Genomic DNA, 26,750 nt, shown 5'->3' with positions numbered 1-26,750 from the left:
TGTTGGTCAGAGAAGACATAGAAGTAAATACCTAGAAGTCAATTGGATGTGTGGGTCAGATGGGCAGGAGGGATCTGCACTGACAATTTGGAGTTCACTGCACTTGACATAGAGATAGTTATCAGAGATGTGGGAGTCAATGAGTTTAACTTAGAAACTCTCTAGGCTGAATAGATCAGAGGGCCTGGGATAGATTCAGAAGCTTCCTACAGTTTGAGAATGGGCTAGAGCAGTACCACTCAACTCTGGCTACAACTTATGTTCTCCTGCTGAGCTTTAAGAGTACCAGTGTTCATCCTAAATAAATAAAATCTTTGTGGGTGGGTCTAGGTGTGACATTATGATTTCTAATAAGAATAATATATTTGCTTTTATTCCATTTTGGCACAGAGCTGCTAAAAGTCTTGACATTTTCTAAGAGAGCTACAAAGGTGTCTTTTATTAAGGCAGTGGCTTTTGGACCCCACATAAGGATGGTGGCTGGTTGCCAGTGGAGTCAAACATATGATTGCAGGATTGGAACTTTCCGTCCTACCCCCTAATTTTCAGGATGGGGAGTAGGGTTAGAGGTTGGATGACCAGTTGAATCACCAATGACCAGTGATTCAATCAATTATGTCTGTGTGAGGAAGCTGCCATAAAACCCCAAAAGGACAGGGTTGGGAGAGCTTCTGGGCTAATGAACAGTGTGGAGTGTGGAGTACTCGGAGCAAGCAGTATCTCTGCACGCTTTTCCTATACCTTGGCCTATACATCTCCCATCTCATGGTTCCTGAGTTATATACTTTTATAAGAGATTAGTAATCTAGTAAGTAAAATGCCTTTCTGAATCCTGTGAGGTGCTCTAGCAAATTATTCAAGCCCAGGGATGGAGTAGTTGGAACCTCTGATGGCCAGGTGGTTAGAAGTGTAGGTGACAACCTAGACTTTTGATTGGCCTCTGAAGTGTGTGTGTGTGTGGGGGGGGGCAGTCTTGTAGGACTAGGTCCTTAGCCTGTGGGATTGGATTCTGTATCTCTGGATAGATAGTGTCAGAGCTGCATTGAATTGTAGCCAGTGAACTGACCGAGCTAGTGACAGATAATTGCTTATTGGAGGTGTAGAATCCACTCTTCCGCCTTCCACCCTCCACACAATGGAACTGAATGCATAACACTTAGAAGGGCTTTAGGGTTTCCAAGGTCCCCAGATAACACCAATATTCATCCATGGTTTAGAGCAACTGGAGACGAAAAGAGGAGCCCGAGGAAATGACTAAGAAGGAAGCAGGGAAATCTGGTCAGTGTGACATTATGGGAGTCAAAAGATGAGAGATCTTGAGAAGAGATAAGTGGTTGGCAGTATTGAAAGTTGCCAAGAGGTCAAGCAAGGTAAGAACTTAGGAGATTTCATTGAATATAGAGAGAAGCCATTCATGAGTAACCTTTTAGTAAAACCAATTTTAGCGGTGAAGCCAGACTACAGAGTGTTGAGAAGTGAAGGGAGCACATGTCAACAACTTGTTTATCTGGGTTCTTCCTCCATTAATTAAACACATTTTATTGGTTACTTATGCTAGGTACTGGGAATAGAAAGTTGAGTCAGACATGGCTGATGCTCTCAAAGAATTTGATCTAAATGACAAGAGACAGGTAAATGGTGGATCATTAACTCCGAGAATATGGAATAAACGTGATGATGGAGACACAGTGGGGAGAAGAAATTATTTGGATGAAGAGAGAAGGTTTCCTGGAAGAGCGGATTCCTGACTAGTTGAGCCAGTTCTGACTAGCTTTGATGAGAGTGTAGTAAAAATTCAGTACGTGTGAAACAGATGGATACGTTTCTCAGATGTGGGTGATTCCTCTGGTGCACACATGAGCATCATCCCAGGAGGTCTGGACCAGCCACGGGTTCCAGAGATTCCACCTTCTCACATCAGAAAAATCTAAATAATAATGGGCATTGCTGAGATAGGGAACTTCGAACTGACCGTCTTTAAAAACAGGGCTTTTTTAAAAAGGTAGCTGGAAGCATCAAATGAGAGCATGGAAGTGGACTTACAATTGGTCAAGAATGCAGTGTGTTCTGATGCTCTCAGTTTATCCCCAAAAGTTGAAAAAAAAAAAAAAGGAACATTTCTCATGTAAATTATTCGAAATACTATAATTCACAATAAATATGTTCAGAAAGAGTAAGCATTGCAGACTTGGTTGTCAGATCTCTTTTATGGGAAATATTGTGTGAAATGGATTGGAGGAGCCTGGTTAGCATTACACCTGTATAGATTCTTTCAATGCATAGCCTGTGTTTATGAAATCTTTCGAGGTCTACCTCACCGCCTACCATTCTTGGCTGCTTCTGCACACTTTCTGGTATTCTTTAGCATATTATTTTGTCTATAAATCATGGTCTCTGTAACATCTTATTCCATCCTTTAAACTTTGGACAGAAACATGCCTCTGACATTCGCAACTCCTCATCTCAATCTGACCCTCTACTGGATGATGCCATGGAGTTTCGGACTGACTTTCATTTCTTTCACGGACCTCAGACCCTGCATCATCCTGACCAAACCAAGCACGGTGCTTCAATATCAGCCAGCTACTATTGAGTGAGGGCAGGTTTCCCTGGAGGTTTTGTTTCTCGTTTTGTTTTCCAGTTTACATTTTTGTATTGTTCTTGTTTCAAAGACACTCAAAATGGTATCTGTGTATTAGTGATAGTCTTTCAAATGAACCCCTAAGTCCAAGAGATGAATTGAAAACCATGGAAAAAGAGAGTTTTCTTTCCTTATTTCCTAATGTTGGAAATTAGTGATATAATAGTAAGTTATTATAGACAGAGAATTAGTATAGGTTTAGTAATAATGTCAATATTTGGATTCTTTCCCTGCTTTGCAGGGAAAGGTACTATTAGCAATCATTGTAAGGGTAGTATAGAGTGGTGGTTGACAGTGTGGACTTGAGTCCTTCCTTTCCCACTTACTAGGGTGACTGTGGGCAAGATGCTTAATCTCTCTGTTTCAGTTTCTCCATCTGTAAAATTTGGATTATGATAGTAACAATATCTGCTCAAAGGGATATAATAAACATTAAGTGAGTTGATATATGTTTACATGTATTACAAGTATGCTTGGGTACATAGGAAGCATGTAATAAATATTAGTTATTGTAAGACCACAGTCCCTCTTTAAATTATGCTCACCAAATGTATCAGTTGTGGTATAGTTTTCTGCTGTAGTTAGTAAAAAACCCAACCCCCCCCCCCCCCCGCAAAAACCCACAACAAACTTGTTTAGGTTCTCTGTAGGAATTTGATGAAGTTTGGCCCTAACGTCCCTGGAGGAGATCCCAAACCTAGAATTAAGCTCACAAGTGACCTGGTTTTCTAGACTTTTAAGGTCTAGTGATGACTCAGGATCAACCCAGCTTTATAAAACTGCAACCTAAAACTTGGCTCCTCTGCTTGGGGACATCCACCTCTTTCTGAATACAACAAAGTAAAATAAATAAAATTATAAAGTAAAAAGAGCTATTAAGTAAAATGAAACAGAAGACCGAAATAGCTGGCCTTTTCAGGCGTATGGCCATATGAGCTCTTCCTCATCTCAGTTGGGTGTGACGATTAGCCATTGTCAGATATGGATTGGGAAGCCTGAGAATCTGGTGTGTAAATACGTGTTTTCCCAAAAGAAAATACTTTGAGACCAGTGTCTAATTTTGATGTTTATTTTGATATCTTGACTCTTATATGCTTATTTTTATATCTTGACTCCAGACAAGCTGGAGGAAATGGTCTTGGAAGTTCAGCTCTCACATCCCAGGTCATCTCAAAAACTTGTGTATTTTACTCCTCATGACTCAAAATCATTGGTATTGCTACTGAATTCATAAACATTACTGTTATCTTTTAGAAACATCATCACTACATCTTACTTGGTGTGTGGGAAAACTACATAGTTTAATAGAGTAAAAATAATGGATTTAATCGTAATTAGAATTTGATAAGAAAAACTGAAAGAAGGGACCACTTGGCTTAGGGAGCTGAAGGCCACTGATCAAATCTCACAGCACTGTGAGCGCCCTCTGCTGGTCAACTCTAAATCAGTATAATGTGGGGGAATATGGGGGAACAAAAGAAATTCCTGTTTAATGAACACCTACTAGGTGCCAGGCAGTCTTGCATCTGTTAAGAGTAAATTTTCTGTAATCCTCATGACCCTTCAGTGGTAGATATTATACTCTTCAAATTTGGATTGAATTTTTCAGTTTTAATCCCATATGTTTTTCTGATATTCTGAATTTAGGTAGAGGAAAGAATTATATGATTGATTTTACTCAGTAGCCATTGCTTCTACAAATAAAGGATCTTCTGAAGAAACGACTCTTTATACAACATAGAAGAGAACAAGGTTCATCCATTTTTCAGGATAATTTAAGACAAATTTGAAATATACAGGACTTATCTTTCAGTGGAAAAGAACTTCAACTTAAAAAAAAAGTAATTGATGGGGGAAGGGTTTTCCATATTTTTCTGAAACTTAAAATTATGTCACATTTTGGAGAGACCAGATAAGTGTGTATGTTGTTGTAGTATTGAGAATGTCAGACTGAGTGCTTCCTCTGACCGGCAAGCCCCAGCACAGTGATGCAGGCTGATGAACCAAATGTGTCATTGCCTGCAAAAGTCCCAACCTCTCTCACTCACGAAGTATTTCACCCAAGCTTTCAACAAGTTATAGAAAGAAGAACGTTGAGTCTGATCTTTCCCCTGGGGCCTTCTTCAGTGGAAATGCCAACATACTGAGAATGAATCTTAATTGAGGAAAAGGGCAGGATGAGATAGGGACTGAGTCAGTGACATTTTTCTTGACCACCAGACAGTTGACTGAACAGTCTGCAGGTGAATTTGTGATATTTTACACATTTGAAGTCAAAACAAGACTTAGAAAGTGAAATTGATCTCAGTGAATGCGTACCTCTGAAATATTTGTGGAGTCCTCTCGTATATGCCGTAGAGTAGTGGGAAATAATAGAGATCTTCGATTTCTGACCAGTTTAAAGTTTTTTTTGTTCTAATCTTTTTCATTTATCAGCCCCATGGATGCAAGGAAGTCACCTTCCTTCCTTAAGATTCAATTTGCTCATCTGTAAAGTGGGATTGATACCGTAGTCCTCTGCTGCTGCTGGGAAAATTAAATGAGTTAAATGTGAATGATGAGGCCTGACAGTGATGAGCCATAAATATTTTATGGAGGAGGATCTATGACAAGACATATATGCAGCTTAAACATGGTTAGCTTCACCCTTAAACTAATAATAATGTCAGCCTCAACTACCGATCATGTGCTTCCTCTGCTAGGCACTGGCCCAGGCACTTCCTGGGTATCTCATTGACTCCCCCAAATCCTCACAGGAAGCCTCAGAGACAGGCATCTCCTGTGGGCCCCAGCTGATTCTCCGTCTTAAGTCATCCTGGTCCCAGATCGCACATTGTAAAGCCCTTCAAACCTGTACACGTGGTTTCCCTTCAGACCATCTTTTACTGTCTTAAAACTTACAGGAATTAATATTTTGGAGGAAAGGACAAATCGTAGTGAAGGAAGAAGACCTCTCAAAAGCTTAAGTCCCTGAGAGTTTGGTGAAAATTTTGTAGACATAGCCTCATAAAGGATTTGATGGTAAAGGTATTTCAGAATCCCCTCCCTCAGCAGGACGTGTGTTTCGCTCCTGCCTGCGGTCCCTCAGGTCCTGTTCTGTGCTGTGGGAATGATGCGGTCAGCAAAACAGTCAACCTGCCCTGATGAGGCGACATTTGAGATTGACTATCTAGTCTTCCATTGTCTGTCTTACTTTGGCACTGGAGCCATGATGCTAAAACCGGTGCTAGGAATAACAACTAAAAATGAGATGGTGAAGAAAGTACTTAACTTTGTACAAAACAGCCTTTGTATTCATCTGACGGTCCTTCACATTTATACACATGTGGGTCTACTGATAGGAGATCGGCAGATGGAGGGGCTCCTGGGTGGCTCAGCGGGTAAAGCCTCTAACTCCTGAGTTTGGCTCAGGTCATGATCTCACTGTTCATGAGTTCAAGCTCTGAGTCAGGCTCTGTGCTAATAGTGCAGAGCCTGCTTGGGATTCTTTCTCTCTCTCTGCCCCTTCCCTGCTCTTTCTATCTTAAAAATAAATAAAATAAACATTTAAAAACCCCAAAATAAAAATGGAAGTAAAAAACTAAAGTAACAAGCACGTTTCTTGTATGTTCCTATGCAAATGAAAAAAAATGGAAAAAGAAAAACCGGCCGAATTTTTCAAATAAAGGATATAATGGTTTTGTGTGGTTTCATATGTTTAATATCTACTGGAAAAATTCAATCTACTCTGCTAAGATTAGTCATTGTGGATGTATAAAAGCATGGGAAATCATCACATGTTAATTTTGCTGCCCTCTTTTACGTTAAACCATGTAAAGTACTTTTTCAATTATGAAGCTGATTTGGTTTACTAAGAGTTTAGATTAGACATGTATGAGCTGAGTTGAAAACCCGATTATAAATCATTTCAGTATGACATTTGCATAACATATAAAGATAATCTGAGTTTATTTATGATGTTCTTTCAGGGAAATTCACAAGAATTAACTTTCTTATGACAGTTCTAATAATAATCACTTCTGACACATTAGAAGTAGTGTATTTCCACATGAAGTAAGTTTGCTTAACACTTGATATCCTATTTCAGTATGTAGCTGAAACCAAGGATGACAAAAAGCTCCTGCTAGTATATGGAAAGTGGCGTATTTTCAGACAGGATGTAGTCCCGGAGAAGGCACAGCCACTTCCATTGTCGAGCACAAACTCAGTTACACACACCTGTCTGGGGAGCTTTTCAAAAACTCTTTATGTCTAGGACACATCAGGTCTGAGCCTCCAGGAAGTGGGGATCAGGTGTCGGTCGTTACTCGGAACTCTCCCCCGGTGATCCTAATGTCTAGTCAAGGCGGAGCACCACGTGCGCGAGGCGTGAACTTGGGGGAGCAAGGTTAAGGGAGAACGCTGAAAATGGGCTGAGCTGAGCGTAAGCCGACGATGTAGAGGTCTCGCTTTTCCCGGCAAGAGTCTGGACGCACCCCAGACGGCAAGGGTGAAAAGCTCCTAGAAGTGGAGAAAAGACGCAGAGCAGTGGTGACGACTGACAGGCCGCTCCTTGAAGGGACCCTGCCTCGGAACCAGTGCAGAGAGTAGCTGGGCAGGACCTTCGTTATCCGGTGCTGCTGCCAGGGCAGAAGCAGTGCCAGGACGTGGGAAGAAGGCTATAGTAATGTGAGTGTGTGTTCAATTATTAGTGTTAGTTTCTATTTTTCATTTGAAAGGATAATTGTTTCATGACTTTGTGAGTTTTCTTTTTGCCTGTGCATGCATCCTTTTGTACACGTCTCTGATTAAGACACGAAACACGAATAGAAGATACTTAAACCACCATTGGGGCTTTGAGCTATTTTTTAAAAGTTTTTTTTTTTTTTTTTGAAAGACAGAGAGACAGCGTGAGTAGGGGAGGGTCAGAGAGAGAGGGAGACACAGAAACCAAAGCAGGCTCCAGGCTCTGAGCTAGCCATCAGCACAGAGCCTGATGTGGGGCTTGAACCCACAGACCGTGAGATCATGACTGGAGCTGGCCATTTAACTGACTGAGCCACCCAGGCGCCCTGAGCTAATTTTTAAAATATTTATTTTGAGAGCATGTGTATGTGGGTGGGGGAGGGGCAGAGAGAGAGGGAGAGAGAATCCCAAACAGGCTCCTTGCTGTAGGCTGAATCAGATTCAGTTGCGGGGCTCTATCTTATGAACCATGAGATCATGACCTGAGCCAAAATCAAGAGTCAGGCACTGAACTGACTGAGCCACTCAGGTGCTTCTGAATTGTTTTTCAGATTTTGCCTTTTAATTTACTGACCCATTTTCAGCACATGTTCCTGGGCTCTGTGTTGGTACTAGCCATGATGAGTTAGGTTGTTAGTGACTAAATTTGGGGTGTAGGATAGCTGTGAATAAATACATATAGTTGTGTTAAAATTCTCCAGAGAAATAGAAGCAATAGGGTGGGTGAATGGTAGGTAGGTAGAAAGATCTTAGAGGAGATTTGTTAGAGGAATTGGTTCCTTCAGTTAGGAGGCAGAGAAGTCCCGTAATCTGCCCTCTGCAAAGCTGAAGAACCAGGAAAGCCAGCAGCGTCATTGAGGCCCAAGGCCTGGGCAGGTGGGGGGTTGGTTGGTGTAAGTCCAGCGGTCTGAGAGCTACACAAAGACATGGAGAGAAAAACCCTGGCAGGAAGTGACCTCGAGAGAAGTGGGGCATGAATTGCTTGGCCATGCTGGATGAGGCTCTGAGCAGCGAGGATTCTGCGAGTCACTGGTGGAGCCGATGGAACACAGAACCATCCGTGGCCCCATGAAAGGCTCAACACAACACTTTCTCTGGTTTTCATCGGAAACACGACAAAAGGTCACAGTTCACAGACCAATGTTGTGGCCGTTTTCATCAAGCAACTTACAGGATACTTTGCACAGCTTTGAAGGACTGCCTATTTACTTAAACTTTGGGTAGTATCTCCAGGACAGTAAACTTGTTTCTACCTATTTGTTTCTATTCAATTGTAACTATGATCAAAGTGCCCGTTAAATATGGCGTTTTATGGCGAAAACGTGTTGTTTGTTACCTCCTTTCTCTCTTGTCCTCAATTTTCCTCTTGCTCAGGTGTCTTAGTCAACCACATGACAGTTTTACAAAGACAGGTGTTTTCAGAGACGGTAGTTTATTTAAGTGTCTGTTGTAAATAATAGCAACTTCACCTTCTGGTAGACAATCTACCATTTATCTATTTTTGACAGTAAAAATAACTGGTAGTGTTGGTGAAAATTTAAACTGGAATTGCATCACAATGAGGTAAAACTGTGTTGGTTACTGTCTTTTTCACTTTCTTTCAATTAGGTTGGCATCATGTAGCCATGGAACTCTGTTAGACCTTACCCACCCAACACTCACTATGGTCTTTCTCCCTCCTTCGCTCTCCTCCTTTTTGTTCTTTTCCCCTTTCTTTGTTAATTTTAACATAGGGATCTCCTGTTTCTCCCTGGCCCGTCTCTTATCAAGGTTTGGGATGTAGCAAACCTGCTTTTCATTCCACGTAGACATTGCTTATCAACACTAGCATTTATTAAATGCTTAATCATTTTCAAGTCCAGTGCTCTGAGCAACCTCTACCAAAATGTGGAAGTAATCCTATTTTATAAGAAGCCTGGCCAGAAAACCCTTATCCATTCTATTGGAATAATAATCCAGAGCATGAGAGTCACCTGAGGTAGTCAGAGCCTCACCTGGACCTACTGAGTCGGACTCTTCAGGGAAGCAGCCAGGAAACTGTTCAGTTCAGCTCTGTTGAAAGGTTTTACTCTTTGCCCTGAACAATGTTTGGGAGGACAAATGTATATACAAACACTTTCCTATTCTTGAGATAAAATTTCTCCTACCCAGAAGGTTTACTGTAAATAATTTCACTTTCAAAATACTGGCCTTATCTCTGTAGGTATTATGAGTTTGCCCAGGAAGCTTTATGTCAAGGTTAAAGAAGATGGAGTGCCTAATGATTTTGAGAATGGTCACTATAAATATATGATAAAATGGCACCAGTGACTGGTGTTCAGAATTAAGTAAACAAACCCAAGTTCCACATCCTTATCCAGTTAAGCTGGGGAGAATGTAATCACCTGACTTTGGAAGTAAGCTCATGGGGAATGGAACCAGCACATGGCGTTGAAGAGGGTAGGAATAAAGTCAGTGAAAGGATTCTTAAGACACTACATCTTCTCTACACCAAAATTACTTATTTGAAAGTATGTTAATAAGATCCCAGTTATAAAGCAAAGAAGTTGCTCTAGCAAAAGAAAAATTATTAGGAAGATCCACTTTCGTGCAATTGAGAAGTGCTGTATGGCCCGTGAAAATATTTGTTTGGTTTTCTGGCTATCCATGCATTTGCCAAGTACCTTTTTTAAATACTTTTTTTAAATGTTTACTTAATTTTGAGAGAGAGAGCAAAAGAGTGAGCTTGTGAGTGCAGTGTAAGTGCAGGAAGGGCAGAGAGTGGGAGACAGGATCCGAATCAGGCTTTGCACTGACAGCAGAGCTAGATAAGGCGCTCAAACTCCAGAACCCTGAACCGAAATCAAGAGTCCAGTTGGATGCTTAGTGGACTGAGCTGCCTGGGAGCCCCACCAAAGTACCTTTTGATGTGTTTTACTATTGAAAAAAAAAAAATCTAGTTCAAGTCTTTTTTTTTTTTTAATAGTCACAATAAACTAAATGTAAGCCGTTAGGCAGTTTGTCTTCAATACTAGGCATTATTAATATGCTAATTAGACTCAACCACTTTCCCTGTGCTCAGTCCTCACCTCCCAGTTTCAACTGGATTGTGACTTAAATGTGGGGGCCGTATTCTTGTCTTTTATTCCTAAAGTCTCAATACAAGCAGTGTCTTTAAAAAGTGCTCTGATAGGGGCACATGGGTGGCTCAGTTGTTTAAGTGTGTGACTCTTGGTTTCAGCTCAGATCATGATCTCACGGTTCATGGGTTCGAACTCCACATCCAGCTCTGTGCTGAGTGTGTGGAGCCTGCTTGGGATTTCCTGTCTTCCTCTCTGCCCCATCCTGCTTGCTGTCTCTCTCTCTAATAAGTAAACATCTTTAAAAAAATAGTAAAATTGCTCTGATAGTTCTCTATTATAGTTAAGTGTCTGAGGGTTGATGGAGGGATGTGGGTGGGGGATGGGCCAAATGGGTGATGCTGATTAAGGAGGGCCCTTGTGAATGAGCACCAGGTGTTGTTTGGCAGTGTTTGAACGCTAAGTTCAACACTTGAAACCAATTTTACCATATATGTTAACTGGAATTTAAATAAAAACTTGAAATAAAAAATATTTTTTAAATTAAAATAAATTGCTCTGGTAATGTTGCTTGTAATGCTAGACAAATGGTCAAAACAAAGGTGCGCATTCTTTGCCACAAATGACACACTGCAGTTGCATCTGCACCGCCTGTGTGGGTTTAAAGTGCTCTCCCCACCACCCCCTACCCCCGAGAAGGTTACCCTTCTCCTATATTGAGCCCATGGCTTCATGATGTGATCAGCTGGAGATCATTTTCTACAAACACAAACCACCTGCTGAGAGAACACTTACATTGGCAGAGTAACGCCCTGTTGGCCCCATACTGCGCACTGAGTATAAGGCTGTAGAGTAGCAGGAGTCGAGGACATTTTATACGTGGTGAAGGAGAGAGCTTGGGTCAAGTATGTTTATTGTCTCTGCTGTCCTAGAGTGACATGGTTTTCAAGATGACTGACGATAATTTTTTTTTCCCCCAAATGCTGTAGGTAGCCCTACTGGAGAACCTTGTGGAAAGACTTGTCTGGAAGAAAGAGACAATCAGTGGTTGGGGGTCACACTTTCCAGACAGCCTGGAGAAAATGGATCCATCGTGGTAGGCTATTGGGATTAGTCCACTGAGATCATCACGGGATCATATATTCTGGGTGTGATGTTCACATCATTTGATCTACATTTATGTTTTATTCAGGCTTGTGGGCATAGATGGAAAAATATATTTTATATAAAGAATGAAAATAAGCTTCCCACGGGTGTTTGCTATGGAATGCCTTCTGATTTACGAACAGAACTGAGCAAAAGAATAGCTCCGTGTTATCAAGGTAGGAATCATTTGGGTATTACCTGGATCAAGAGAAACAAGTGAATGCTTTTAACTTTTAATTTTCAATTTTGCATTTGCAGAGAAAGAAGAAATCTTATTAAAATAGCTGTATTTTTAGCTACTCAGTGTTTTTTACTCAATTGTGGAAGTATGAGTGCAAAAAATGTGCTTTGGGTTTTGAGGAATAGGAATTTGTACAGTTACATTTGAATAGTTCTAGAATATAGTTGATAATTACCCACTTTTGCATTTAATATATTTTGAATTCCACATAAATGAGTCTAATGGTCAGACTATAGAGGACACTTAAAATCATGAAATTATGATTAAACATTTGAGATTGAAAAATCTGGAAAGATGAAGTCTGGAAAGATGAAAACTGTCTCAGTTTGTTGTTTTATCTGTAGCTTCCAAGAATATTGAGAAAGATTCAAGTGTAAGTGTAAGCAAATCTTTCCCACTCAGTGTGTCTTTATTTTTTTTTTTAATTCACATATATTCCTTGCAATGACAAGGGATTGGTATCTTTGAGCTTGTAAAGTTTTCCCGTGAAAATTCTAGATTATTAGGTAGCAGTAGTGTAAGCTGAGCTAGGACATAAACACCTGACGTGAGCAAAATTAGGGGTGAGTGTCAACAGGGCATTAAAAACATAACTAAAATTCTAAAAATATAACTTTTCAAAACTCAGAACTAAATATATACACATTCCATTTTCCCCTTTTTTAACCAAAATGATCACTATAGTGTCCAAAGAACCTTTCCATTACCTGACAAAATTTTGACCATATATGCAAATGTAGTTATTCTATTAACTTTGGAGTCCTCTGTGGTATGTGATGTCTTGGAAAAACTCATAATCTCGAATTGGCCTCTGGATGTCCAAGAAGACAAAAAGTGAATTTTAAATTCCTAAGTGAAGTGAAACTCAGTCTAGTGCTCTGTTTATCCTTCTTTTTCTCCATAGTATATGGTTGACACTTTAAAACATTCTACCAGTAGAATTTGTTATTGTTGTTCAGTTATGCCCAGCCATATCCTGCAAAACATTCAAGATGGTATAAACTTAAAACACCTAAAATCATGAGGAAATTTATTTTTTTAAAAAAGGGAAGATCCAAAAAGGAGTGAAAAATCATGTCATTTGTAATTAATAGTCCTGGCCAACAATTCATTTAACTTTTCTGATTAGCAAAGCCAAAACAAGCATGTGGACCTGATTCTTACTTTTATTGAGATTTACTTATAGCCCTTTCCCAGGAGAAGTAGAGCTTTGTCTTCCTAGTAAGTTCCAAAAGCATCCAATTCATGGGTAGTAGGAGACCATCCATCTCTATGCAGAGCTTGACTGTTATTTTTAGTTGGGCACAATTTAGGAAGTCTATCTAAAAAAACTTTTAAAAAATGTTTTATTTTTGAGAGAGCGTGACAGTGGGGAGAGGGGCAGAGAGAGAGGGGGAGACAGAATCCGAAGCAGGCTTCAGACTCCGAGCTGTCAGGACAGAGCCCAATGTGGGGTTCAAACCCACGAACTCTGAGATAGTGACCTGGTGAACTGACTGTTCAGCCAACTGGAGCCACCTGGGTGCTCCAGGAAGCCTATTTTAAATGCTGACCTGGACTAGAAGCCACAAATTCTACTCTTGTTTTAGATAGGCACTTGACAGTTTTTTTTCTTTAATATATATGGCATGTTCTTTCCATGAAAAAGAGGCAGAGGTGGTAGATATTTTTATTGCTATTTCACAGAAATATTTTTAAGGATTAATATGTAAGAGATTTGTGATCTTAAATTTTATCAAAGCTACTATTTTAAAATGAGAGAGGATAAAATGTAGACCCTAAAATGCATATTTGTTAGGATTTATAAAATTATGCCAATTGTCTTTTACAATGAAATCCTCAATTGCTTTTTTTTTTTAACTTCATTTTAGATTATGTGAGAAAATTTGGAGAAAACTTTGCATCATGTCAAGCTGGAATATCTAGTTTTTATACTGAGGTAATAGCCCTTAAAATACAAAATTTTTAATCCTTAAGATTCAGACTTCTGCTTTATAGGGGTTACACTTCACAGTAAAAATTGTGTAACATCTGAGTAATAGTTTTCTTAAATTTGAGTTTATTACAACTTAATTTTCACCACTCCATATTCCACATGTATTTTGAAGGAGGTTCATACTGAGGATGGTTGTGCCACATAAGACTAAAAGTCTACACTAAAGAATGTTCTTTGCATCAAAATGCTAATAAAAATAAGAGGAAGTTGTTGTTTGCTTTAACTTACACATTTAAAATGTTTCTAGTAGCCAAGTATGTCAGTTTTAATTACTAGTTGAGGGAGAAAAGAAGCATATGAATCCACATCTTTCATTTAAAATTATGAGCATTGAGAGATTGAAGAATTTATTATCCTCTTAGAGATGAAGTATTCCCCAGACTCTTTCTCTAACACTCCAGGATATACAATCAAAGATCACAGTTGTACTCCATCCCCAAATCTCCCATTTTACCCTCAGCACCCATTAAGAATTTCTGAATGTTTTCTGGATCTATGTGGTCAGACTATCAAGCCTTGAGTTAACAATTTCCATAAATATTACCTACTAATACATTTTAAAAAATCACTATATATTTAAACTGACCGTTTTATAAGGTCAGAATCATCTAGGAAATTTGGAAATATTTTAAATAGGTTTGATTGCTATAAGTTTTCACATTTTACCAAATTTATCTGTTCATTCTGACTTCTGTAATTCCTAAATTTGTATTTATCATCAAATATGCCCTCAAATTCCACCGAATTTATGTTTTTCTAAGCTAACGTTGTTAAGGAAACATTGGGTCTTTGCAAATAGGAATAAATTAAAGCCACTTTTTACTCCTGAGCAACATGTGATCATCTCCATAATAAGCACTAATGAATTAGCCAGAGGCGGATTCACTTGACTAGAAACCAAGTTGCTTGTCTTCCAAAAGCTTACTCTAGTGTTCCATGATGCTTTCTTGAGTTTTAAGGTCCACTGATGAATGTGGAGTGAGAATTTCTTCTCTGAAATTGTGCTTGTAGGTGAAAATTCATTAGCCAGCTTCTCTGGGGGGTTTCTGATAGGTCTTTAAATTCAGAAAATGTTCACATTTTAGAAATGTATTATCAAAATGTATTCTCACTCTTTACTTAAAATGTATGTTTGGAGGAAGTTTTGAATGGATTAAACTTTGAAATGATAATTGTTTTTTTTTTTTTTCTTCTAGGATCTAATTGTGATGGGAGCCCCAGGATCATCTTATTGGACTGGATCTCTTTTTGTCTACAATATAACTACAAATAAATACAAGGCTTTTTTAGACAGAAATAATCAAGTAAAATTTGGAAGTTATTTAGGTACTGTAAAAATGGGCAAATGCCAATCCTCTCAGTCTTACAGATCCTACTTCTCTTATTTATGATTACTTGTCTGTTCAAAAGATCAAAATGGCCAATAGCAATTAGAGTTCAAAAACTGTTACTTTAGGAATATAATCAATGAAACCTTAATGACTGTAATTATATATGTAAAATACTAATATTTGTTAGACTAGAGAAATAGTTTATTCTTACAAGCTTGTATCTTGATGCAGTCAACATGTTATAAAGATTGCATTTATTGAGTGCTAAGAATATCTGAGGAACTTTTTAAGTTTATTTTTAAGAGAAAGAGAGGGGAAAAAAAATGAACGTGTGGGGGAGGGGCAATGAGCGAGAGGAAGAGAATCCCAAGCAGGCTCCGTGCTGTCAGCACAGAGGCCAGTGTGGAGCTCACACTCCCAAACCATGAGATCATGACTTGAGCCAAAATCAAGAGTCAGAAGCCCAAGCAACTGAGCCACTCAGTCACCAAGGAACTTTGTAGGCACTTGACATGAATTCATTGAATCATGTATGAGTGAGTAAGTGTAGTTTTCTTAAAGGACCAACTGAAAGCCAGTGGGGCTGTCGACAGCATTCTACACAATGGGTAACATTATGAAGCCTACGGATCTAAAAACAGCTCGTTGACCTTAGCATCATAAGTTCTTAGAATATTTCCCAGAGTTTATTCTTGTCTTTATCCTTTCCCTCCTGTTCCTCCTCCTCCCCCTCCATTGTGTTCTTGTCCTATGTAGCAGGATACTTTAGAGTCGGTATTTCTACAGAAACACAAGATTTCTCGGCATTGATTTCTCTATTAGAGTAAGAAGGGATGCTTTCCCCATAGCTTCTTAGAAAATACAGATTTGTTAATCATAGTGCTTCAAACATAAGCAGCCTCGACTCACATAATTACAGTAAGAAAAAGAAGTGTTATTTTTTCTCATTCATACAGTTAGAATTCTTTTTCAAACAGAGGGAATTTATTTATAACCCAAAATTTACTTGTTTATGGTTGAAGTGTTATAAGAAATATAACTTAGTATTATACCTTTTGTCATATAATATATTTTACCATTTATGTCCTCATACGGTTTTATCACCATAGAAAGGTTTCATGGTGAAAGAATTGAATTTTAGGGAGTTTTTACTTAAAGTTTAACATGTTAAATTTTAGTTCTCTAAAATATTTCAGTTGTAATCCTAGAATGTCCTAGCATGTTCTGGTACTACATAGAGACTAACCAAATGTAAAAGTGCTATCTTTAATTTCTAGGACTTGGAAATGTAAACCATGTGCCTAGCTTCATAATACCTACTAATAATTGTTTAAGGCATATAATAAATGACCAGTTTTGAATATTGCTATGCTAAATCTTTGGAATTCAGTCTCCTTTGACTCTGTGAATGGATTTATGATAATATATTTGACCCATTGCAAATAATGATTCTCATACTTTTTCTCCACTTTATTTGAAGGCTACTCAGTTGGAGCGGGTCATTTTCGGAGTCCACATACTACCGAAGTAGTTGGAGGAGCCCCTCAACATGAACAGATTGGTAAAGTAAGAATTACATTTTTACACTGATTCTTCATAAAGCTTCAAAGAAACCACATGAGAGAATAAGATACTAAAGGAGAAACTGCAAAAATTCTAAGGAATGAAAACTAGAAATGATGAGCTGCATACTGCCTTTCATGGTGAAAGTTGCATGGCTTTTAGATTAAATTTAACAGAAAAGCTTAAAGGAAAATTCTGGAAGTCAAATTGAGGCTTTTCTTTTTTGAAAAAAAAGTTTTTAACATTTATTCATTTTTGAGAGACAGAGTGTGAGTGAGGGAGGGGCAGAGAGAGAGGGAGACAAAGAATCCAAAGCTCCAGACTCTGAGCTATCAGCACAGCGCCCAATGTGGCTTGTTGTGGGGCTTGAACTCACAAACTATGAGATCGTGACCTGAGTTGAGGTAGGATGCTTAACTGACTGAGCCACCCAGGTGCCCCAGAGGCTTTTCTTTTTTATATAAGTAAATTGTTTTTGCAAAAAAAATTACCTCAAGATGTCTAGGGAGTACATGTACTGACTACCATGTTTCCAGGTGAGGGAATACTGAGCTGCTGCATGTTTTGGGGTAAGACCAGAAAGAATCAGATGCTCTTTCTGGTTCTGGTTTTTGTTCAATTGTAGTGTGGACATTACTAAACTTGACTTGACAAGTGAGGCAAACAGCACTTTGTGTTCTGAGGGATCAAGACCACAGTTCCTGAGAAGATAGTTTTGCAAAGAAGGCATATTAATGTGAATGTGGTTCCCAAAAGCTTTTGAATTACACTGAAAAGGGTTTTTAAAACTGTATTTGGGCAGTTACAAGTTGTGAACGTTGATGTTTTGATCACCCAAAGATTATTTTAATGTGATCACAGTCTCAGTTTTTCTAACTCTGCTCCTAATTGCAGGCATACATCTTCAGCATCGATGCCAAAGAACTGAACATCTTACATGAAATGAAAGGTAAAAAGGTAATGTCGCCACCTTCGGTATCACTGAGGGCTTTTGTGAATAACCCTGCGGCTTCTCTCGGTGATGCATCTGGCTTGTTTTTGGGCAGCTTGGCTCCTACTTTGGAGCTTCTGTCTGTGCCGTGGACCTCAACGCAGATGGCTTCTCAGACCTGCTCGTGGGAGCTCCCATGCAGAGCGTCATCAGGGAGGAAGGCAGAGTGTTCGTGTACATCAACTCTGGCTCGGTACGTCCAATTACTCACCAACTGGAGGCTGCCTGTGCCAGTGTGATAGAAACCAAAGTTAGTCCAGACTTCTGATGCTAGAGATTCTTGGGCTTATTTTACTGAAGAAAGTGAAAACTCTGGTGTTGTCCTAATGCTCTAAAAATGAAATGGAACATTCTGGTGGATGCGGAGCTGTCCCATTGTTGACATTCCAGAAAAAGATCGGTTGTTCTGGGGTTCTTCTACTCCCATCTTGAACTTCAAGCAGTTGAAGTTTGAGGTTTATTATAATGCAAATCTAATTTGAAAGAATGATTTTTATATTTCCCTCAATATGTACGTTTATTATTGGTTCTGTAGTGAATGTCTTTGCTTACAAATATTATCAGAAGTAGGAGATAAAGTATAAAATGTTTTTAATTTATTGATTTGAAAAGGATAGGAAATGAGGTGTTTTGATAAAATGTGATTTTACCCAACTTCTATAGATGGTATTCTTGATATAAGAGTATAAGGAGGGGGGACACCTTGATGGCTCATTTGGTTAAGTGTCTGACTTGACCTGAGGTTATGATCTCATGGTTTGTGGGTTCAGGCTCCATGTAGGCTCTGTGATGACAGCTTAGAGCCTGGAGCCTGCTTCAGATTCTGTGTCTCTCTCTGTCTGTCTGTCTCTCTCTTTCTCAGAAATAAACATGAAACAAAATTTTTCAAAGAATATAAAGGGGCACCTGGGTGGCTGAGTTGGTTAAGTGGCTCCGGCTCAGGTCATGATCTCATGGTTAGTGGTTTTGAGCCCCATATTGGGCTCTGGGCTGACAGCTCAGAGCCTGGAGCCTGGTTTGGATTCTGTGTCTCCCTCTCTCTCTGACCCTCCCCTGCTTGCACTGTCTCTGTCTCTCAAAAATAAATTAAAAAAAAAAAAAAAATATAAGTGGCGTCTGGGTGGCTCAGTCAGTTAAACATCTGACTTGAGCTAAGGTCATGATCTCATGGCTAGTGGTTTTGAGCCGCATGTAGGGCTCTGTGCTGACAGCTTGGAGCCTGGAGCCTGCTTTGGATTCTGTGTCTTTCCCTCTCTGCCCCTCCCTGGCTTGCGCACTCTCACTCTCTCTCTCTCTCTCTCTCTCTCTCTCAAAAATAAACATTAAAAAAATGGGCATAGTTTATTCCAAAGTAGATATAGTGGTTGTACAATTAAGTACAAGTTTTAAATTATGGGAGATATTGTGGAGTAGAAACTGACCACTTCACAATTCAGTTTGAAGAGTTCTGCTGACCTTATCTTGCCAGTGTATCTTCTTGGCATTAAATCAAAACAAAGAATTGATAAGGCCTTAATGGAGTCTTCTTGGTCTGTTCCTTTAAGAGAAAGAAGGGATTGTGAGAAAAGTGGCTAATTTCTTAAGGCACGGCATTTTAGTGAGGATTCAACAAAATAAAATCTGTTTGAGGAAGGTGTTTGCAATCTTAATCAATGGTTTTAGAGCATTTAATAAGGTCTTGTATTAAGCACTAGACTAAACACTTGACAGTTTGAGTGTAAATACTCAATCTTCTACAGTTAAGAGATTTTCAAAGTTCTAAATATAGAGCAGCAAAGTTATTTGTTAATTGGGATTCCCTGGACAGCATTTCAACTTAAATTTAATAGTAAAGGCATATCATCTACAAAGTGATCATGCATATCTCCTTAATAGAGATATCAAGCATGAGGTTTTTTGCATAGATATTTCACATTTCCCTATTCATAGATGGTCATCTTATCCTAGCTACCTCCTTATTCTGCATACTTTTCTTCTTATAAACTAAACTTTTTGAAAACACCTTACAAAGTATCATATACACCTAAAATGAGGCAATATGATTTCTTTCTCATTGAAGTCTTAAGAGATCCTAATAGGAGAAACTGATAAAAGTGTATTCCTTTGACTTAAAGGGCAAGGAAGAAGCCATACCCTCTTGTTCTTCCCTCATTCCTACCCTGAGGCACCACTGTTGAACATGGGGTAATTTCATAAGTGATTGCAGCTTTTAACACTTCTGACATAGAGGATTCTTTTCCCCTTCTTACTTCCTATTTGTTAACTCTCAAAAATGGCACTGACCACTTTCTGGCAATGTATTGGTTTGGTTTGATACTGTCTGTTCTTCTACTGGAATAGAGACACTGTGTGGAAAAGAATCCTCCATCTTGTTTACCACTGTTTTTAGGGTTTGAAAGAATACTGAAGAAATAGGTGCTCAGTAATTGTTTTTGAATGAACATAAGAAAGAATGATATTTGAGTGAATCTTGCTTCCACCTACTTCTAAAATAATCTTTAGAGGTCTCCAGAGAACTCTTGGTCACCATTCTCTGACTGGAAAATACCTGAAGAATGATCAGTGCTTCTTGAAACCCTCTTCTTGGAACATCAGTGCCATTCTGTTGTTAGGTCTACACCTTCTCATCCTCTCTGGAGCCCTTTTTCCCTTCACTTTAGGATTTCCCTTGGAGTCCAGTTTTTTTTATCCCTTATTCCCTGATAAAATAATTTATGTTTAGTGCCAGTGATTTTTGTCTGTAGAGATGATTCATTAAAAAAAAACACAAAAACACTTAGCAAATATCTGAAATATAACAAAACCTATGAAAAGAACTGAGAATAATCTTAGTCCTGACCTCCAGGACCTCAAGTCTAGGAAAGAAACAAACATGAGAATAAAGAATTGAATACAACATGGCAATTGGCACATCAGCAGAAGGTACAAAGCAGAAGAAGCAATTTACTTTGGTCCAGAAGAATTCACAGAGGAAGTAGTATTTGAACAAGACCACTTTAGGAATTGTTTAGTTGGAAAATAAAGTGGAAGGATGTTTCACAACTGCAAGGAAAAGAACATGTGTGATTAGGGAAGGATCAATCACTTGTTCGAGAAGAGGAGAGGATCTATGATGAGTGCATGGATTTTTTTTTTTTCTCCTTACTACAAGGAGTGACATCATCAGAGTTGGGAAAGAGGTCTGGTAGTTATTACTGCAGTGGCTCATGATGGCAGCATTATTGAATGTCTTCTTTTAACTCCTCTTCGAACTTAAGCGATAGCAGTTGACCAGTCCATGTTTCAGTGCTGCTAGGATAAGGCTCAAAAGACCAGCTTCTGTTGTGCCAACTCCTCCAGTCAGAAGCCTTCAATGACTTCTTAGTCCCTAAATTGAGAATAAGTTTCCCTCGGTATTCAGAATTCCACACCATAACACTTCAGTTTTTCTTTTTTGGTCTCCTTCGTTATACATACCATTCATAACAGCCAAATTCTCTGGAAATTTGTTTTGCTGATTGTATTCTCTGCATATCAGAATTCTGTCCATCCTTCAACAGCCACCTTGAATACCATCTTTTATGAAATCTCTCCTTTTACAAGTAGATATGCTGTCCTTGCTTCTTGATAATACAAAGCAGTTTTCACTTCTTAGTTATTTATGTATTTGTGCTAAGCCTTCCATGTAACTGGGCTTCTTCAGGAAGGTGAGTCTGTCTTCTACACACACCTCTTTGTCCTCCTCCACCTCTTCCCACGTTGCATGGTGCATTGCCTTTAGTAGGAACTCAATAAACATTTGCTAAATTGAATTATCAAAATGATTTATTGGATTTTCAAAGCTAGGGATCATGAGTTTGACAATTTTTATGTCCTCTGAGCTCTAATCATACTATTATATGTTGACATACTTGATAAATATTTATTGAATGGAACGGAGATGTGTGTACTAAAGCTCAATCTGTAGTTTGTCCAACTTGTTTGAAACATTAGAAAAAAATCCATATCCAATTATAATAGTAAATCATGTGTAAAGTTGTCAGAGAGGGTTATAATGACATCTTTTCTCCTCTTTTCTGTCTAGGGAGCAGTAATGAATGAAATGGAAACAGAGCTCCTTGGAAGTGACAAATATGCCGCAAGATTTGGGGAATCTATTGTTAATCTTGGTGATATTGATAATGATGGCTTTGAAGGTAATGAAAAGTATCTAATTTGGTACTTGATTTCTGCTTTTAGAATGGAGCATAGAAGTTGGCTCTGAATCAAGGCCAGCAGTTTGTCAAAGCTGTTGGTTTCAAGCAGGAGCCTAAAGAAATGTCTGTCTATGGTCTGTTGGCCATTTCAGAACTTTGGAAATGTAATGGTCAGTTCAGTAGAAAGGAACATCAGAGAGTAAAAAAAATGGAACATGGAAGGCAATACGATTGGAGTTTTAAGTTGTCTGCCCTTTTATGGAAAATGGAGCCAGAATGTTCTGCAAAGCTCAGGTTCTTTTTGGTGTTATACTTGACTTCTCCTCACTGGTTAGTTACTGATTCTTAATTGACCACAGACTGGTTAGACCATACTACTTAACTCTATGTACAGTAAAGACCCAACAGAGGCTGGCTGCAGGGTTTTCAAAGACCCTCTTGTCAGGCATCCCTTGTTCAGGTGCTATGATGTGGGAGGATTTGGGGAATGGCAGGACAGTGTGCTAGGCAGTGGTGAGGGGCAACTGGCAGATCCAGAAACAGTGGTTATTTTCCAACTAATATGGAAGCCACTCCCTAATGCACTAGATAGTTCTGTCGTAACTTTGCCCATTGCCTGGATATGAGCCCTGCTGTTGAAATGCCTGTGTCTACCAGCTTTTCCTCTTAAAATTTACTTTTTTTTTTTTCAGTCGAATGCTGAGTGGTAATCGCGTCTGGTAAAATTGTGCATAGGATGATGAATGGGTTGGAAAGGAGGGCATGCAATTTCTAGAGTTCAGCAAATATTTGATACTTTCAGGGCTCAGAATTCTTAATGTAGTCGTTAGCAATTGGTATATGGTAATATTAGGTCAAAACTGAGTTGGATACTGGAAATAGGTGAGGGACTACTAGAAGTTCACAATTAATTTTTTTTAATACCTCTTATACCAAAAGGCTTCACTCTAATTGTTTAAAATGTGTTGGTCTTCAAGAAGAAAGTTAGTGGGTGACTGACTATATATTTTGAATACTTTGAATATATATTGAATATATATCACATTGAATATATGAACCCTATTAAATGTAAGAGTGTAATTTGGTGTACAAATAGTACCATTTCTAGAGTTTTACTATTTTAAAAACATATTTAAGGTTATTATGGTTACACATAAGCTTTATGTTAAACTTCTGTGAGATTTTATTATGGTATATTTCACAAGATTCAGCAATTCTAAGGTTTATTGAGCACTTACTTTGTGTCAGATGTACCAGGTAGAGTGTATATGCCATAATACATGCAAGCAAAAGAAATAGTGACACCCTTTCCTATAATGTTAAAATCAAATGGAATATAAAATTTAAGACAGTAAAGAAAAAAACCCTTAAGTGGTAAATTTAAGGATTCTACCTAATAAATATCTGTGGATAAAGCTGTATCTATTTAAAAAAATTTTTTTAACGTTTATTTATTTTTGAGAGAGAGAGAGAGACAGAGTGTGAGGGGGGAGGGTCAGAGAAAGAGGGAGACCCAGAATCAGAAGCAGGCTCCAGGCTCTGAGCTGTCAACACAGAGCCCAACGTGGGGTGTGACCCCACGAACTGTGAAATCATGACCCAAGCTGAAGTTGGACACTTAAGCAACTGAGCTACCCAGGCGCCCTGATAAAGCTGTATTTATGCACCTTGACATTTCAATGAGATAATGTTTTCCTTTAAAAAGAAAATCATTTAGTAAAATATTTTTACTTTATGATTCTTGTTTTAGTTGACATATTTGAGGAAGACCATTTGATCTTTTGAATGTACTAAAATAATACATGTATGCATGCACATGAGAAGTGATTTGTTGTTGTTGTTGGCATCAAAATGTCAATGACAAACCTGATTTAGTTCTTAAACTCGGATAGAGTGGTAAAAATGTCACGGACATGACTCCAGTAGCTGGGAGAATCCCAGGCAGTTTCCCCCCTCGCTGTGTGTGAAGGAAAGACAAAGTGCTCTGTCCGTGAGGGTTAGGAAGAAGAACCAGGGGAGACTTTGAGGGCACGAAGAGTGTGTGTGAGAGCCTAGGTTTCGGATAGCACTTAATGTCCTGGAGTCTTCAGCTCTCGACTCCTAAAGGTGATGGCTTTATGTGTGGAAGATTGTACTCAAATGATTATTTCTAATATTTCAGTGTATTTTTGTGCTGTTACAATTTCCTTTATAATCCACTACATGTCGATGTAGTGGCTATATTAATGCTAATTCGCTTCAGTGTGTGCTTGTATATCTTTTTCTACTTTATCAGTTCTAATTTTTATTAGTTTTATTGAGATGTAACTGCAATTCAACATTGTAGAAGTTGAAGGTATACAACGTAATGACTTAATATATGGATGTAGTACAAAATGATTACCACCTTGAGTCTAGTTAACATCTACTTCTTCATATAGTTTTTTTTTACCTTGTGATAGCTTAAGATCTACTCTCTTAGCAACTTTGAAAGAAACAATACAATATCATTAACTAGTCATTACGCTGTACCTAGAACTATGTCTTAGAACTAGAAGTTTGTACCCTTTGACCTTTACACCTCCTTCTCCTACCCCTCCACTCTGGCTGCCACCAATCTGATCTGTTCCTTTGAGTTTGAGTATTTGTAGAGTCTACACATGAAAATGAGATCCTACAATGTTAGTCTTTCATTTCACTGGGCAAAATGCCCTCAGAGTTCATACATGTTGCCACAAATGGCAGCATTGATTTCTTTATGGCAAAGTTAGCATATTTAGTTTGCCAGTGAGTAAGCATTTTGCACGTTTTAGACATTAACAAGATGTGCTGATTTGGAAGTGGGCTCAAGAGTGTTGTACTTCTTCACTGAGGCCTTGAATTCCTTTCTGCCATATCTGCATGGGTGAGAAAGCAAGGCACCTGTGTTTTAATATTTCTTTGTTTGCCTATTCTTTTACCGCATCTTCTTATTTAATTGGTCTGGGGTAGATGGGTGAAGTTACTTTGTGTTCATGGCAATGTGGGTGGGATTGTATAGAAAGGGGATGAAAATTTCACCTCTTCTTTTGCCTTCTATTATCCATTCATAGATGCAAATAGACTTCGTCTTTCTGTGCACACTTTTGTGGTGCTTTGGATTGCAGACAGAAGTTAGATTTGCATTCTTTATATCCTGTCCTTTCTTTTTTTTTTCCTATTCAGTAGGAAAAATCCAGCTGAATTTCCTGTGTACTTAAAAAAAGCAATGCAAGCCATTTTCTAAGGAGATAGCCAATTTGGCAAGAGGCCAGCATAAAAATCTCATCAGAGTGTGAGGAAGTTAGGGAATAGATGGTACGTGAATACATCTCCATGACAGACACAACTGACAGCGCTTTGGATTTCATCTATAAAATCAATATGGCAATACTGCTTATATTTTGGCTTAGGTTTTTCACCTTGAGCATTATTGTTGACTTCTAGATTGTTCAAATATCTTTTAAGCAGAGTCCTAATAAAGTTCTATAATTGTAAAGTATAAGCTATGTATTATGTGCCCCTGAAATGTTGATAAATTATAAGATCATTAATTGCACAATTTTTTGACAAAGAACAGGAAAGGTTGGCAGGAGAGGAAGATGCTGGAGATAGTCCATAGTGTTCATGATTCTGTAGAGCTTGGTGATGGGTGAACATGGGCTCTGGGAGCCAGACGGTGGCTCTCATATCCCGGCTTCTTCATATACTAGCTCTGGGCTCTTTAGCAAGTTATACTCTGTGCCTCAGTTTCCTCATCAAAGTTGGAATCAAAAAGTACTTATTTGATACAGTTGTAAGAGTTGCATGAGAAAAGCCCCTAGTACAGTGCTTGCATTATAATAAAGGTTTATTTCCAGTGTTAGCTGAGGTTAAAATTATGATTATACCAGTAAGTGTTGCAGTTTACAAGGAAATAAAATAAATGTTCAGATAAAAAGAAGAAAAAGCTGTCAGTGTTGGTCCTATAGGTTGTGTCCCAAATGGACTTGGATAGGCATGAAGAAAACATTATTAACAATATATATTTTCTTTTTTCCTATAACAATTGCTAAAATTTAGTATGTTCTGTAACAGATCCAAATGAAATCCTAGGAAATAGGAATTTGGATCTATATAAAAGATAGGACAAGGCCCACAAGTCTTCTGCTTGAAATGACATTGATTTGGGCCTTTTCATATTTCATTTGAAATACACATTTGTATTGTTTGAAGATATTTGCCTAACCTCACTAGTGCTGGTAACTGATCTTGCAAGAATTTCTGCGTATCAATAGCTCCCAGCCCCAAACTTATCTTTATGTATCATCAAGAATGAAGATACAGGACTCTAGTTACTAATGACATAGCCATAATAGTTGAAGTATAAACCAGCCATGACAACTGGCATCCATAACTGGTCTTGTTTTCAGTGGCCACAGGATATTTTCCCATTCTTTCCCTTACCTCCCTCTTGCTCTTCCCCTTTACTCTCTCCCTTCTGTTACTTCCCCTTATGTGCCGGTGAGTATTTCGTTTGCACATATACGGCTCCAGCTATTTCAAACTAATTACCATTGTTCGTGTGTCCCATGCTGCCCCTTAGTCCCCTGTCATTATGCAGGCTACTGCCTCCGTCTAAACTGGCTTTACCATTTTTGTTTTTTGTTTTGTTTTGTTTTTACCTGGCTATGACCTGTCAATACTTAAATCTCAGCTCCGGTGTCCTCTTCTATGCAAAGCCTTTCCTAATTTCTACCCCCTTCTCATATATAGTGTTTTTATTCTGGTTTTACTTTCTCTTCATCCCTGCTAGATTAAAGTTTCTTTCCATGGCATGGTCCTATCTGGCTGGTTTCTGGCAAATGCCCAGAATACAGTAGGTGCTTAATAGTTGTCTACTGAA

At 38.6% G+C, this 26,750-nt stretch overlaps 1 protein-coding gene and 1 non-coding gene across 4 annotated transcripts in view; both read left to right on the top strand.

The window, feature by feature from the left end:
• The window catches only part of ITGA4 (integrin subunit alpha 4), a 94,902-nt gene that overhangs the window by 7,425 nt on the left and 60,727 nt on the right, over positions 1-26,750 (top strand). For all 3 annotated transcript variants that reach the window (XM_029934306.1, XM_029934305.1, XM_029934307.1), the window contains exons 3-10: positions 11,415-11,521; positions 11,618-11,747; positions 13,684-13,751; positions 15,005-15,134; positions 16,620-16,705; positions 17,597-17,659; positions 17,749-17,886; positions 21,757-21,868. In XM_029934306.1, the coding sequence (XP_029790166.1) occupies positions 11,415-11,521; positions 11,618-11,747; positions 13,684-13,751; positions 15,005-15,134; positions 16,620-16,705; positions 17,597-17,659; positions 17,749-17,886; positions 21,757-21,868 (834 nt within the window). The remainder of the gene's footprint in view (positions 1-11,414; positions 11,522-11,617; positions 11,748-13,683; positions 13,752-15,004; positions 15,135-16,619; positions 16,706-17,596; positions 17,660-17,748; positions 17,887-21,756; positions 21,869-26,750) is intronic.
• LOC115288844 lies at positions 21,927-22,063 on the top strand. The gene has a single exon (XR_003907231.1). It is a non-coding gene; the product is annotated as a small nucleolar RNA SNORA2/SNORA34 family (small nucleolar RNA).

Source organism: Suricata suricatta, chromosome 3 (genome assembly GCF_006229205.1).
Source record: "Suricata suricatta isolate VVHF042 chromosome 3, meerkat_22Aug2017_6uvM2_HiC, whole genome shotgun sequence".
Classification (NCBI taxonomy): Eukaryota; Metazoa; Chordata; class Mammalia; order Carnivora; family Herpestidae; genus Suricata; species Suricata suricatta.
This window is presented reverse-complemented; position numbering and strand designations above follow the sequence as displayed.